This window comes from Protopterus annectens, chromosome 16.part0 (assembly GCF_019279795.1).
Source record: "Protopterus annectens isolate FY-2018-M chromosome 16.part0, PAN1.0, whole genome shotgun sequence".
NCBI lineage: Eukaryota > Metazoa > Chordata > Ceratodontiformes > Protopteridae > Protopterus > Protopterus annectens.
The window spans coordinates 331,597,297-331,613,678 of record NC_056750.1 but is presented as its reverse complement, the minus strand read 5'-3'; the positions used below and the strand labels follow the sequence as shown (position 1 = coordinate 331,613,678).

Below are 16,382 nucleotides of genomic sequence, written 5' to 3'. Positions count from 1 at the left end.
CCAAAATGTTCACGAGTGGTTCCATTTTATAATATTTTCATCTATATACTTTACATTAATTCAAATTAACAAATTCTAAATGTGTACCTCTAAGCAACATAGATGCATTCACCAAGAACAACAATATTTATTCAGGCAATGATAGCGCACTATTCTAGTAACCAAATACTTGTATAGAGAAGAAACAGCAGTGTTAAAGAGGAAAACTCTGCAATAGTGTGTATTTACACGCCATCTTCTGGCCAGTAACTTAAATTACATCTATGTACGGTTAAATATATTGCGCGCTATGTATGAAGCGGTGAACAACTTTTCAGATAAGAAAACTAAAAATAACTGAGCAGAAGGCTCATGGATGTTTATTTACTTTCAAATAATACAGTAATATACTGAATACATCTAAAATGTTCATGAGTGATTCTGTTGCGTAACATTTTTATCACTATACTCTACATCAAATTAAATCAATGAATTTTAAATGTGCACTTTTAAATAACATAAATGTAATTACTAAAAATGATAATATTTATTCAGGCATTGATAGTGCCTTAATTTATCAATTAAGTAGTTGTATAGAGAAAACCATTTAAAAAGACAGTTTATATTAAAAGCTTAGTGACAAAAAAAATGTCTAGTAAACTTCATTGGTTATTGTTTTCAAGTATTCAAAAAATAAATATATACTTCAGGGCTTTAGTAAATTATTAATTAGTACTAAAATTTAAGTATTATATTAAACTAAACAACTAAGAAAGAAAAGAAAAAACTGCTTTATACTAGTGTAATAGAGTTTAGTTTTAATATATTATAATCATACCTTAGTTGATACTTTGAGAGAAATAGTATCATCAGAGTTCTTTTTGTCAGTCTTTTGTTTCTTTTTTTCTCTTGCCTCCGACCAGATATTTTTTCCTGGAGCCCTTTTTAAAGAAGATGAATTTATCCAGTCCATTTCTTCAGGTAGTGGAATTATGTTATTATTCTTTATGAAAGAAGTGGCTTCCTCTATGCTGTTGAATGTTCTCATGTCATTGTTATATTGGATTCTTATTTTGGCTGGATAAGAGAGCTGCGTTTTGATTTTATGTTGTTTTAAAAGTTTTACTAATGGCCATGTTTTCTTCCTTATATCCAGAACTCTTGTTGAATAATCATTATCAAATCTTAATAATGACTGTTTATACATAACAGGACTTTTCCTCCATGCAGATGTCAGTGTAAGCTCTTTGTCCATAAAAGAAAGAAATTTAACTACTATGGATCTTGGAGCTGATTTAGAAGAAATAGAAAGTGTCTTACCAAAAGCTCTGTGTGCTCTTTCTATCCCATAAGATAAGCCTTCTTTTAGTCCAAGAACTTCAGGAAACCAAGAGTTCAAGAATGAGATAATGTTGTCACCTTCGGATTTCTCTGGAAGACCAAAAATCCTTATATTTGTTCTTCTTTCTCTAGTCTCTATATCATCTACTTAACCAAGTGTTCTGTTGTAGCAGAAATTGAGTATGTAGTTCATCTTCTTTTAACCTCCCATCAACATCACTTAAGGAAGTCTCAATGTCTGATATTTTTATTTGTTGCTGTTGTAAAATTTCTTTAAAAACTTCTGTTTGTTTTTGGCAGTTATCTTTAAGACTTTCTAGATTTTCAGTAAATTTGTCCATTTTTAGCGATAAGTCCAGCAAAGTAGCAGATATCTGTTGCATCTCTTTTTTTATAATAGAGTCTGAATGTGAATTCTTGGAGTTACTCATCTTCAAACAGTTTGGAATGTCCTCTGTAGTATTTGACAGGAAAATTTCAGAATTTTTTCTTCAAAATTGGTAGCTTTGTTGTAAGTTACTTCATCTTCAATATTTACCCCAATTTTTTTAAATATATTTAGTTTTTCCTGTATTTTCTAGTATGAGTATGAGGAGCTCAAAATTAAGCTCCTTTGTTAGCCATTAGGCTCCGCCCCCCAAAAAATACATTTTAATGAACATCTTTGAGAACAAAAACATGTTCATTCTATCAGTTGTAGTGAAGTACAGCAGGATATCCCAGGCTTTGTGCTTATAAGAAAAGTTGCAGTGTTAAGATATTCTATGACATACTTTTTCACATAAATGTGACTTGTTTTAAGGACCTTCAGGGAAGTGAAGAGAGTTACCAAAGAACATAAAAATAACAGAATTTCAACAGAAGTGTAGTCTGTTTTCCCTACTTCTACCTTCCTTCAGTTGTTTCATTGGTTCATTCAGGAGTGCCAGTTGTTGGTAGGTCTCTGGTTCACCATGTGACATATCTTCAACTGGTTAAAGCTTTTGTTTTTCTTTCCATAGTTCTTCCAGTGAAAGTGCGCTACCATAGTCTGTGATAGGATGGAAATAAGTTTTAAGCATTTCCAAATAAACTTTCAAACACAGTATTTAAGTATAGCTTAGGCAATGAAAGTAATTTCCTGAATTTGCAACTGTTTTTATTCATTGTAATTGAACAATTCACACATAATTAATTCACAAATATGGTGATGAGGGAAGAGACATTTCACAGTTTAGAAACCTAGGGAAAGCATAGCATATGTAGCAACAATAACAAATCAGCCTTAGCAGCATGTCCTTAGAAGAAAACCATACAGTTACAGGGAGAGCATGCAGACTCAGCCTAGACATCAACTGGAGGCTAAGATTAAAGCCTAGATTGTAAAGCTGAGAGCCAGCTACCATAACCACTGAGCAGCAATACTTCTATGCGTTGTATGAATACTTCCTTGCTGCTTGGTTGTAAATTATTTATTTTTGTCAAGAAGAAATTCAGCTCTAGTTCATGCCGCTTGCAACTTATGTGTTAAGTAATTATAGTGCAACAGCTTTCTTATGTTCCTCTGTGTCAGAATTTTACTTTTTTTTTTTTTGCTGGACGTGCTAGGGAAATTTTCAACATTTAAAATAATGTTTGTTGCTGCAGCCATACAAAATTGACAATAAAAGCCAGCTCCAATGGCATAGAGAGAAGCCATGATTATGGCCCAGGCAAACCAAGTTTGATTAGTGACTTGGGTACTTCACAGATTTTGCCATCAAGGATCAGGGTGAATGGCTCATTGCCAACTCTCTCAGCCTGTAGAGATGGAAGCAGTTGTGGTTTGCTACTTCGGTGACATCTAGTGGGAGCACTTGGTGTTGCATCCATGGATGAAGCGACTATGAGCAGTCGCTAACAACTTGCATATTCACATAATATAGTGAATATACAGAGGGATTTTCTCTACAGCTGTCAGCACACAATGGAGCTTGGAGAGCCATCATGGGGAGTAATCTGCTCTGCAAGACTAGCAAGCTGTTCTGCTTCCTGCCACCCAACTTTTGCCCTTAAGGAATGAATGGGCCATTTGGACAAAAGTGATTGGGCTATAGAGCTCTCTCCTAGCCCGGGGATGCCCATTTTTGCCCCCATGAAACAAATGAGCTAATTAGGTGTAGGAAGAGGAGACACTAGTCCAGTCCTGTAGAGGGGGAAGGAAAAAGAAAAATTGAAAATAATTTAGTGCTCTGATAACTAAAAAGTACCTTTGATTTGAACAGTGCAATCCAAAGAAGGTTTCCAGAATACATTTTTACTGTGATTTCTGTAATAGTGTCATGTCATTATCTTACAGTTTCTTTCTTTGCTTTTTATTTTACAGGTTTGGGTCCTCAGCTTTATTTTCAGAGTATTATTGCAGCAGAACAATGCACAAGTCAGAACAGCAACATGAAAGACAATATGCCTAATTTGGGAAGTGAAAATTTAAATTGTTTTACTTCATTAACTTTTCCTCCTCTGTTAATGCAGCCTCAGCCACCAATATATGGACAGAAGCCAAAATTAAAAACTGTGTCAGAATTGCTCAAGGAGATGAGGATGAGAGAAGCAAGAACAAAAGAGCAGCTTAAGAATGCTGTTTATCCTGCTCCAGAAATGGTGGTTGCTAGACCTGTTGTTGTCCAGCAGCCACTGCATCATTCAGCTCCCTCAGCACAAAGTCTTCCTGCTCAGCAAACTCAGGTTGCTTCTCATGTTCCATCTGCTGCAGTACCTAGTACTGCATCTGTGCCAGTATCAATTCCTGCTGTAACAGTAGCCACAGTGCCTGAGACGAGTTCTTCAGGCACACAGGGAAGCCGTGTATCAGAGACTACAACAGGATCAGGTAATGAGGCACTGAAACATGAAAATGCTTCTGCAAGCTCTTCTAGTCAGAATGAAGAACAGAGAATTACAAACAGAGCATCTGTAATTGTACCAACTCACTGTGATAATCCTGTGCAGTTTCAGCTTAGTAAGGATCATCCTCAGATGTTTTCTTCTCAAAATCTTACTCATCCTGGAAGTAACACATGCAAGACCCAAGGCATTCTAGCATTGCCACCCTTTTCTCATCCTGTACAGCAGAATGTATCCCAGCAGAAAGCATCACCTAAAGTACTGTACCAAGGAGTTCCTCCATTAGTTGCAAATAAAATTCTGCCTCTGAAGTGGGTTGTAATGCCTCAGTGCATACCTGCTTTACCTGTACAGACAGTAGGGCTGAGAAATCAGAACATTGTTCAACAGAACTCTACAGCAAGTCATACTACTAGAAGCTGTGATACACAGTCAGTTGTTAATTCTTCTGTAACATTACCTGTAGCACAGACTCTTCCTCAACCACAGATTGGTATAGCTAATAGTGTTACTTTACCTGCAGTTGGAAAGACAGCATGTTTAAAGGAAACACCATCTTTAATCCAACTAGATTCAGGTATGGCTTGTGCAAGCAGTTCACTCAAAACAACTATATTGCCAAGTATAGTGAACACAGACAATGCAAGAGCTACAAATAATTCAATTTCTATTGTTGGGCTCTCAAACAAAGTGTCAGAAAAACTAAGTGAAAATGATGAAGAGGTTTCGTCTGCTGAATTGCTACGGAAAGATTCCTCAGTTCGTGTTCAAGGAATGAATTCTGGCGTATCTATTTACCCTGCTAGCCAGTCCAGTATAATTTATTTAACTGCACCTAATGCAACCAGTTTAACACCCTCTGTCCAAAATGCTACACATCTAGGACACTTGGGTCAACAGGTTATTCAAATGACAGTCCCCAGCAATGTAGTATCCATAGCTAAACAAATTTCACAGCCTGTTATACAAACTTCGGTTGAACCAGCTGGTTCCAGCAGTTCAACTCCTACTGTGACTGCACAGCCTAAAGCTTCGACTGCTCAACCAGATAAAAACTTGCTTGATCTGAGTCTTATGTTTCTTGAAGAACAACCAGTAATTAAAGAGTGGCTCAAAGGAAAGGAAGGTGTACAGTTACCCATGGTAATAAACTCTATGCCTTATTTACCACCTTCTGTTTGCAGTCTGAAGATCTTAGCCAGGTTACTTCTGCAGAAAAAATCACTGGAGGAAAATTTCTCTGAGCTTAGTATTTTTAAAATGAATGAAGGCAGAAGCTCAGATAAACCAACAGACCTTGTTAGGGATTTAGTACAACAGAAGCTGAAAGACAATCCTGCTTACCTTCTTCTGAAGCAACGGTTCTTGTCTGCATTCACTTTCCCAGCATTCCTTTCAATATTTGCTCCTTCAAGAGTTAATACAACTGTTTCAAGGTCCTCTGATAGGCTTGCTTCTTTGGAAGACTCTGAGGATGAAGATTATGATTATGATGAAATACTACAGACTTACAGAAGACTTTCAATGTCAAAATATGACCGTGACCATGGGGATGAGCATTTGCAAAATGGAGATATCATGTCAACAGACAATAATGCATCAGTGCAGCAGTCGCAGCCTGCAGAGCATTTTCCTGAATTTAGAAAGGTGAGATTGTGACAAAATAAGGCAGCTGCTTTCTATGTTTGATATACTGACACTGATACATTTATTGTGTATGTCATTTTCTGTAAATGACAGTAATTTCATAGTACATGGTATTGGTTATTGTGGATATTACTCAAGAACAGAAAGACAGACTTCCTGTCCAGATTACATAGGCAGGATGTTCATCTGCAGTTCAGTAACCCAGGTTACTGGTATGTCTGGTTTGGTTAGGGAAGACGAACAACCAAGTACATGTTTTGTGACTTTAAATGGTGTCTAGGGGGCATTGAATGGTGAACATTTTGTTGTTACTGAGGGAGGAGATGTGTAACACCATGATGTTAGGTGTATTTATATTTATGGGGCATAGAGCATCTGTTAGCATGCTTTCAGACACCAATGGTGACTCCTATCTGCTTTACTTATTGCTCCACTACTTTTTTCTGTAGTCAGTAGGGTAGCTGCTAGGTTTGCTTCTCCAGAGTGCAGAAAAGATCTTTCAGGTGAAGGAATTCATTTGTTTGTGTGAAGCAGTATGGGAAAGTTGGAGGTAAGTCTAATGTCATCATAATTCTTGTGTAAGCTTATAGTGAGCTAATTGCATTTGCATAACAAGAAAGAAAGACACAGGCTTCCCTTTTGGTATAAGTGCATTGACTAAAAATTGAGTGGTATTTCTTTCATGGTGTTTTCTCCATAATACTAAGTATTCATTGGAAAAATCATCATATTGACATCCTGTCAAGAAGACCATTGTGGATTTAAAAATATGCCATGTTTTACTGTTTCTGATTCAGATGTGTAGGATATTTGATGATTACGAGACACACAACATGTTGCTTAAGGTTTCCCTATTGGTGTTGTAACAAGAAGAATTTGCAGGTATTGGGTTGCTTTTGAAAGTCCAAGGACTATAATTGTGAGCATTGGAGTATTAAGAACTTCAGTGGGAGTAGAGTGAATATATACTAACTCTGTGACTGCAGTAACTCAATTCTCCCTACTCTTAGGTACAGTTATCTAGTGTATGTACGTCATTTGTCAAAATTGCATATTAGTTTAAAAATGTCAGGACTCTTGGTATTGAGCCTCTCACTTCCAGTTAGATACTACGCAACTTACTTCAGGAAGGTTTATTTTGAGCATATATTACATATAGAACTGGTACTACTTGTATCTACTCCACAGCAAAACTTATTTACTGCCACTAGTATAAACCGCTCATCTACTTCTCTGCCATGTGTTAGTGTTTAGTGTCTGCACAGTGCTTGATCTGATATATTGGTGCAATCATGCTTTGCTCATTTTTATGTCCCTCTGAACTATTCTTAATCATGCTAACTGACTCTCTTTGCACTGAAAACTGTCTCTTAAGTTCGTGCCTCCGTTTCTTTAAAAGCAGATGGTTCCTTCTGATTACCATATCACTAAAGATTACTTTAATCCTCTTTGCCATTCAGACATTAAGTTATGCTGGAGTAATCTGCATTTGTATGAACTTAGTTGTAATACTTGTGGCTATTGTTTGAAACAAAGTTTAAATTAAATAGCTTTCAGTTGTTCCTGAGCTTGCGGAATACTGATTTTGGACATATTTTTGGGCTGTTCATCATACAATTTGTTGCTTCTGGTAAATCATTTTAGACTGTAGTCACTAAATAATAGAGATTTGAGTTTAATACTTTGCATCCTTCAGAAGATGCATGCTGCTACAAAAATATGTTATTTCAGCTGCTTAAGTATATAAAAGAAATCTTCTGGGCCTTTTGTCTCACGTTGAAGGTATCCTCTTTAATTACAATCAAATGAGGCATACACATCAAAGTGGTTATAACTGCTGGGTGGTGGTTGGGAAGGCTCTGTGTGTATAAAGTAACTTACCCTGTTATGTGCTCAGTTTAAACAGTCTGGCTTTGCAGGAATGGTGTGCATTTGTGTGAAATAGGCTTTAGTTTTATCACTACCATACATCTAAGGTATGCACAGTAAACACGGGGCTGTAGCTGTTGGCTAATGGCTGTTGAATGTGGAGGAGGATGGTTGATTCTGACTGTTATGATCAGATTAAACAGTCATTAGAATAACTGTGCAGGCCTAGTGTGATTTTGTGTAAAGCAAGTTGGAATACTTTGCCGTGGACATTTTTTTCCCATCACACTCAGACATTTGAGGTATATACAGCCAATTGGTTGTAAATGATGGGCACTTATATTGGTGGAATATAATTCTATGAGTTTGTAATGTGCATTATTGTTCACTTCTCAGAAATTCTACTGATAATATCCCTCAACAAGTAGCATTGCTCTAAACCAATATGTCTCAACAACTTTGTACAGTCAAAACCATTTATATATCCGTAAATCATATCATTCATAAGGTAACAAGCCGCAACACTACTAAATCTTCAAAATCAATAAAGATGTCCATCTACGAATCTGTGTAATAGTGCTTAACTGCTACTCACATTTGGCTGTGCTGGACCGATATGCATTTGTGTCAAGTAAATTGGAATACTTATAGCTATTGTTTATTTGAAACAAAGTTGAAACATGTTACCAAAACACAAAATACACATACCTATCCCCCTGTCAAGCACACTCAACATGCCTCTTTGCGCAGCACATATAAAAAAATTAAAATATCTAGAGAAAATAGGACAACTGGGTTGAATTTAAAGAGACAGCTATATTGTATGTCACTGAAACATAGCTCAAACCAAGAGTTAAAAATGAAGAAATTCTGCCTCCTGCATACGACATGTTGTAAATATATGTTTTCTAAAAAGAACAGACAAACTAGCAATCCTTTACAAAAGTATCTGCAACTAACTGCTAACTAATTAACCATCATAGCAAATGAGTACCTAAACGAGCATAAATTATTGCACATTTTTACTGTATATTTAATCCTAGAGTCAGACATTTGTAACATACCAGCACTAGAAAATGTCCTGGTCTGGAGTTCTGCTAAACTATAACTGAATTTAATAAATCTAGATGATATCAGCATTAATTGGACTGCTGTACATAATAACTCAACATTAGACATAAAACTAAAATCAAATCTATTTGTTGACTAGGTAAGCCCAACAGGCAAATTCCCCCTTTTTAGGAGCAGCTTAGTAGCACTGTCTGGTTAAGTGACTTGCCCAGATTCACACAGCTGGCAAATGCATTTGGAAGAAATCAGGCCTTGTACCCTGGGCACAGGAAACAGCTCATTAACAGCCCATATGTTTAGTCCTTTATGCTAACTGCCAGATGGAATTGACATATAACAAGAAACACTGTATACTTGATTGGATACTGACAGCCAGTTCACACAACATAAACTCTACGGTACCCTCTCAGACATAAGTGATCATAATCCTATGTGCATAACAGTAAGACATTCAGATCTATTTATTTATTATGTATTTTATTTGCATTTATTGACTGTGAAAGTTTGACTAGGCAAAAGACAATGACATGAAGGCATTTCTAAGGGTTTTTGTCAGATTAACAACAGTGCAAAGGATTTATCTCTGAATGCCACTTTCAGCAAACATTAGGTGTTGCCTTTTCTCCATTGTTGTTTGACCATGGAGTTGCTGTATATATGTTTGGGGATGTGGAGTTGCAGGGGATTTGCCCCTGCACCAAAAAAATAAATAAATAAAACTTGAAATGTTCGCTGAAAGTGGCTTTCAGTGATTTTGATATTTTGGCAACAAAAATTATTTGGTGGATAATCCTGAATTAAAAAAAAATTTTGAGTGGAGGCCCAGAAAGAGAATATGCATGGTACATTTTTGTATACAAACACATCAAACAGTCTACACAAAATATGACATTTTGAAGTTTTAAAACATTCTACAGTGCAAACAAAAAAGTAAATGGTGCAAGTACACTTAGTGTGCCTTTTCGGACTGCACTATTTACTTTTGAGCAAATATCAATACAGTTAGTTTCATTACTACAAGATATTATTTGAAAATATGCCTATTTGTTTTTCAGAGGAAATGTGTGGGTGAGGGTCTTGACACCATGTATAGACAAATTACAACTAAGGTGGATGTTGTTCATGCAGAACAGTTAATGAAGCAAATGCTAACAGTCCCACAATGCTTATGTGGAACACCTGAATAATCTTTGTTGATGCCAACACAATTGTGCATATAATGAATTCCCCAAGATTACAAGTGAATCTGAACAGGTTATATGTTTGTGTATACGACAGCATTGCAACATGTAGTTGAACCCAGGTGTATATACCCATGTAATCAGTATGACATAATATTGATATATGTCTTATAACATTTCCAGATGCTAGGTGTACACATGCACACCTGTGCCGTACTGTGATGGCTCAATGAAAACTGTGTAGAATGTGGATATACTGCACAGAACATATGCCTTAGTAAGTCAACAATAAACATAGCATCATCCCATGTCCCCAATCCTCAGGAGGCATATTACTGCAGCTGTTGTTAAAGGAACATGTAACCAAATGGCAGCAGTGGGCACCAGTACAGGAGCTCAAATCACAGATTGGAATGCACTGTTGTAGGGCTATAGTATATCCACACCTTAACCATAGCACATGTGCGGTATTCAGAAGGTCATGAGGCATTACTATGCTAACAGATAATAGCACATAAAATCCTAGCCATCATTATACCATTTAATGATAGGTGTATGTGCATATGTGCTTGATTTTATTACAGGCTGCCTCTGTCCATATGTGATGTGCACCACCCCATGACAGAATTAGCAATCACACATCCAGTGGTTTGTAGATGACTTGCACAGGGTAAGGTAGGGGCTGTGCTTCATGATGTGTGTATGCATCTTTGAGATGATGATATCCTTAGTGTTCCACAGAAAGGACGTTACGTGTATAGAGGGAACATGGGACATTGAATTCATATGGCTATGTAAAATGTTCTCTTGAGTGGGAGTCAAATGAAAAGAGATTCAAAATACACAATGGCCTTAACATACCACCAACCACACACACACACACACACACACACACACACACACACACACATATACTAGTTGACTGAGGTCAGATTCAACCACACCTGTGTAGGTATACAAGCTAAATTTCATACAACATAAGACTAAAACACCACACGTGTCTGATTTCAACAGTTTCAGAATACAGTTTATAGAGGATAAACATCATCAGTATATGGTGAGAAGATGTTGGAAGGATTGTGTGATACAGATGTGGACTCGCATTCCACTTTAAAACTGTCTCCAGACTGATAGTTGAATGAACACACATATACGCACTCAAATTGACTGCTGTGAGATTAGAACCACTACCTAGTTACACAAGCTAGAGAAAACAGTCCTTAATGCTTATGCCAACACAGACATCTGAGTTTAATACTGTAAGGGTGCACTTTATAGAGGATGGACATCATCAGTGTATGCTGAGAAGAACATGTTGGGAGTATTGTGTGACACAGATATGGACTTATCCTGGTGTAGAATTGTCTCCAGACTGATAGCTGAATGAACACACACACTCAAGTTTACTGCTGTGATCTTAAAACCCTTACCTATCTAGTTACACAAGCTAAAGAACACAGTACTTAGCATTAGCACCATGGCACAAGTCTGACTTAACAGTATCAGAGTGCACTTTATAGGGGATGACATCATCAGTGTATGGTGAGAAGATGATGCTGTGAGGGCTATATGAAATTGCTGTAGAGTCATTTACCAGTGTAAAAGTGTTTTCTAACTGATACTTGAGTGAGGGTAGGAGGACCTGGAGTCAAGCTGTTCTGACTATGACACACACACACACACACACACACACACACACACACACACACACACACACACACACACACACACACACACACTCACTCAGATATAGAGACAGATACACAAGTTAATTGTTGTGAGATTGGATCCCCTACCTAACTGGAGAACACAGTACTTAACACTTGCGCCATCACAGACACCTGATTTTATCAGTGTCACAGTGCTCTTTATAGAGGATGACATCATCATAGTGCTGCAGGTAACGTACAGTTATGAGACTTTTATGCAAAGCCAGGATTTGGTATACGATCGTATGATTTCAGTTTGCAAAAATACATTTAAATATGTCCTGGTAACCTAGGTGAAAGAAGCTGTCACAAATGCATATTGCAGAACTGATCCATACATGTACTTGTTTCTCTGGATGTTATCTAGATAACACACACATGCACACACACTTTGGAAACACCAGTACTTCAGGGATGGAGGTATGTGTCTTCATATTCAGATGAAATGATGTCCACATAATTAGAATTTACCGACAATATCAATGTGATATGATAATGGATGATCAATATCCAGTGTCAGTATAAACCCATACCAAATGTAACAATGCAGTTATGTTCTGGATTTCTGTAGTCTGCTTTACAATGTCCCGAGTACTGATAATATTTACATTGCTGCAGGGTACACATGAATATCAGAAAGTATGTGTTCATTCAAGCACACGTCACTGTCCTCCTCTTGTGTTTTGCATGTGGCTTTTCATGTAGTGGAATATAACAGCCTAGTAACTAGAGTAAGGCATGCTAAATACCTCTTCACAAAGTGCATCACAGAGAAACTGACTTGCATGGATGATGACATAGTGTTAACTCATGCATGATTTGCATTTCCTGAATTCAACCTGGACTTGTAAAGTAGCTTGCAAGATATGTTATGGGTGAAATTGCTGGCAACTGCTATGATGGTCATGCTGTAGTTTATCTTTGAAATGTTTTGACCAAAGTTTTATTACTTAAATAACTGTTGCCATTGCTTTCCCCATTTACATGATGTTAATCGCTGAGCAAACACTGTTCTCTGCTTATGGAAAATATTGAAATATTTAAATTACTACAGTTTCCTTCTCATAAACAGGCTAAGCAATGATGCGTGGCCATCAGGACTCTGGACATTACTGATTGTGGAAAGTACACCTGCTGCCTAGCTTTCTGTGTGGCACTGTGTGTAAGAGGAATGAGCTCCTGGTCAGAGCACAGGTGAGCTAGGGTTCAAATCCAGATTATTCTCTTTTTTTTACAAATGGTGTCCGGATGGCATTAACTAAGTTAAATGTGATCAGGACTGTAAATGTGGCTATCAGTGACTATACTGAAGTATGTGTCTTCCCTAAATTTTATCAGTAATGCTTACATCAATACGGTTTTACAGCTAGTAGCTGTTTTACAGGCCTGAATGCAAATCACAAGTTAATTGTGTGTACAGCTTTCTAGAAATGACAGGAGGTGGTACATCTTTTGAAATGATTATTGTGACTCAGCAGGTATGCTAACTATTTGTGTAGGGATGCATATCCTGGAAAGTGTGCATTGTGATCCTTCTCAATAAGGACAATCACATTAAGTGAACATTTCATTCATCATCACCGTATGACAGAAAGTAATTCTACAGCAGATTTTGAAACTTTGCACACTACATGAACACTAATAACCTATTGAATTAAGGTAACATGTTTGTATTACTCATCAGCAGAGTCATGGCAGTATGCAGAAGAGTTGCATGGAGATAACCAAAATATTGTGGCTGATGGCGAAAACTCACCAGGTTTTGCCATAGGTTGTGAGCAGCCATTCACCACCGCTTAGCAATGATGCACAGTGACAAACACTGCACAAATGAAGAAGACAAACAGTGAAAGTTATTTTATGGGCCATTTCTGACCATGTGTTTGGTGTGCGATTCTATTTTTTTACCCAATTAAAGGTGTGAAAATGTGGTAGATAGGGTAGTGGTGAAATGGGGGGGGGGTGCAAGCAGGGGGAAGAACAAAGGGGAAGCAATAAAGGAATTTGCAAGAGGGAATTTGGAAAGAACCATAGATCTCCACTTCAACACAGTAACGTGGACGTATAGAAAAAATTTGATGAATTGGACTGTCATCACAAATTAGATGGGTGATACCAATACCGTCATGTTGTATAGCCAATTGGACCAAATCAGTTGTGTTGAGAAGACACATATGTGATCCGGAGAGTTATGTATGAGGCAATTTTTTTTTGAGACAGGTGTCCATTTTTTTGGTATCAAAAAGAAAGGAATGTGGGTGAGGAAACAGGCACAGACAAGCAGGGCAAATAGACACAGGGATGGTGATGGACACAAATAGTTGGCACACTTATTGGGGATGGGTAGGGGATATTGGAGGCCCATGCCCATGAAATGTGGAAACAGTGAGAATCTAGTCCTCGCCCTCAGACCTGTCATCACTGTCCTTTTTCTCAGTTTCCTGTGAGGTTGCTTAAAGTGGGAGCCTCTTTTCTAGTTTAATTATCAACCTTTCCAGGCAGCCGATGAAGTTACCAAGACCAGTTTCTATGACATCATGCATCATCCCTAGCAAATCCTGGTGGGAGATGTAATCTCTGCCTCCACTAATACTCTCAGAGGGTACCAGTGCCCCAGCAGCTGGGACAATGCTACCTGATGTGGATGTGCCAGGTAGTGCAGGGGCTGCAGAGGCAGTACTGCCAGATTGCACCCAGAGATGCTGGGTGCTGGTGCGACAGCCGGTGGAGGGTTGGCAGTCTGAGCTGCAACGGTTGACCTGCCTCCCTGTGCTGAAAAGCATTTTGTTTGTTGGCAGAAAGGTGTGACATCAGAATGGTGTGTTTCAATTTAACATGTGAAATAACAAAAGTATAAATAAATAAAGAGAGAGATAAGTGGTAGGGTGAGACAAAAAAAAAGAGATGATTATAAACACAATATATCACATTTATGCTTTATAACAATAAATATCCTTTTATTATTATACTAACTATAGAACTTTCAAACTCCAAAATAATGACTGTGAATTGTTACAAGTAATCCTTGGAATTTGCAGATATTCCATATATGTTTTAAAAGATACTGCAGATTAACTTAACAGCATGGCATTAAAGCCAGTATTGCTGCGTGTCAGATGTAGAAATGAAACTTCTATCTGAATCTATATGCTACTTGTGGGAAATAAACCTACACAGTCTAAGTACACCATTACGCTTGCCTACTAAAATGTTCAAGAGCTGCAGCAGACTTGCTGTTTCAGTTAAGATATACATGCTAAATTTGATACTGATGTATGGAATCATAAAATATTTATTAAAATCGTGGTCAGTTGTGCTGCATCAACGAAACAGCAAAAAAGAAGCCAGCACTCAGTCCTCCAGTGTAGACTAAAATGTATTACTCCATGAAGACTAGATAAAAAATTAAAGTTTCGGCAAAAACCTTCTTCAGTAACCACACCACAAAAATTAATATAAAAAAACTATTAACTCACACGCATTTATATGCAATGTAGCAGCTCCCTCTAGTGGGTATTAAAATATATTACATACCTAGCAAAAATTAATATATAACAAAATTATTAGACATCACAAAATATCTGCATGTACAGGAATCCAATGAAAAATGTATAAATGATGATCCATTTCAAAATCATTCAAAATTGGACATTCAACCCAGGTGAAAATAGAGATCCCAATTTAACAATCCACATTTTTTCTTTATTTGTTAGTAACTCATGTAATGCATGAACCTCATTACTCTTAAACCTGATATGGTCAATGACCATGAAGCTAAAGATCCCTGTGGGATGTTTGAGTGTATGTTTGTATAAGGAACTCAAAACTTTTTTTTATTTCTGATATCACTGAAATGTTTACCGTCCCTTAATTTGAAGGGTCTGAAAGTCTATCCCACATAAAATGCCCAACAGCTACATTGGGCTAAATAAATAACCCAACTGGTACTGCAGTTAGCAAAAAAAGAAACATTATAAATGTGTGAAGAATTATGAGAAGTAAAACTATCTGACTTGAGCACCCTCGGACAGTATGAGCAGTGCCCACATGGATGACAACCCACCAAAAGTTGCCCAATTACTGTTGTTTGAGCGGGGGGATTGGAAAGATAATTGTGCACCCTTTTGTAATGACTAAATAATCATCCCAATGACCGCCCCTTCTGAAAGGAATAGGAACACTGATCTTTGATGTAATTATTTAATGTGTTATCTGACTGTAATAAATACCAATGTCTTTGAATGATATTCATGAAGCTCCTAGTGTTTCTGCCATATGTGGTGACCAATCTGGGCTCCTGAGATTGATCTGTAGACTTTAGGGTTACCACCTGTCCCACTTTGCGAGGGACAGTCCTTTTTTGGGCAGTTGTGTCCTGAAAAAAAATATTAAAAATGGCAAATGTCCTGAGATTGTAGGACATAATCATGTCCTATATTTTATGTAATAGTTGCATAAAACAGTTATTCTGTATCTAAAATACCTAAATGTTATAAGAAACAGAACAAGCAACTAAAATGCTACAACAATAAGCTTTTATTTAGGCAAAAAAATCTATCCTTTGTACTGACTGTGGGTACGTGTTGGCCTTTAAAAACTGATACTTGTCCCGAAAATGTCCCACTTTGGCCATTTGAAAAGGTGGCAACCCTAGTAGACTTAGGATGATATGATAGCAACTGTATCCTATCTTGTTGATTTGCAAACCGACTGGCCCTAG

The 16,382-nt window shown here is 37.3% G+C and overlaps 1 protein-coding gene across 1 annotated transcript in view; it reads left to right on the top strand.

Annotated features, from left to right (window-relative positions):
* SNAPC4 (small nuclear RNA activating complex polypeptide 4) overlaps positions 1–16,382 on the top strand; it is a 745,673-nt gene that overhangs the window by 661,056 nt on the left and 68,235 nt on the right. Inside the window, exon 22 of the mRNA XM_044058642.1 lies at positions 3,665–5,832. Within this exon, the coding sequence (XP_043914577.1) occupies positions 3,665–5,832 (2,168 nt within the window). The remainder of the gene's footprint in view (positions 1–3,664; positions 5,833–16,382) is intronic.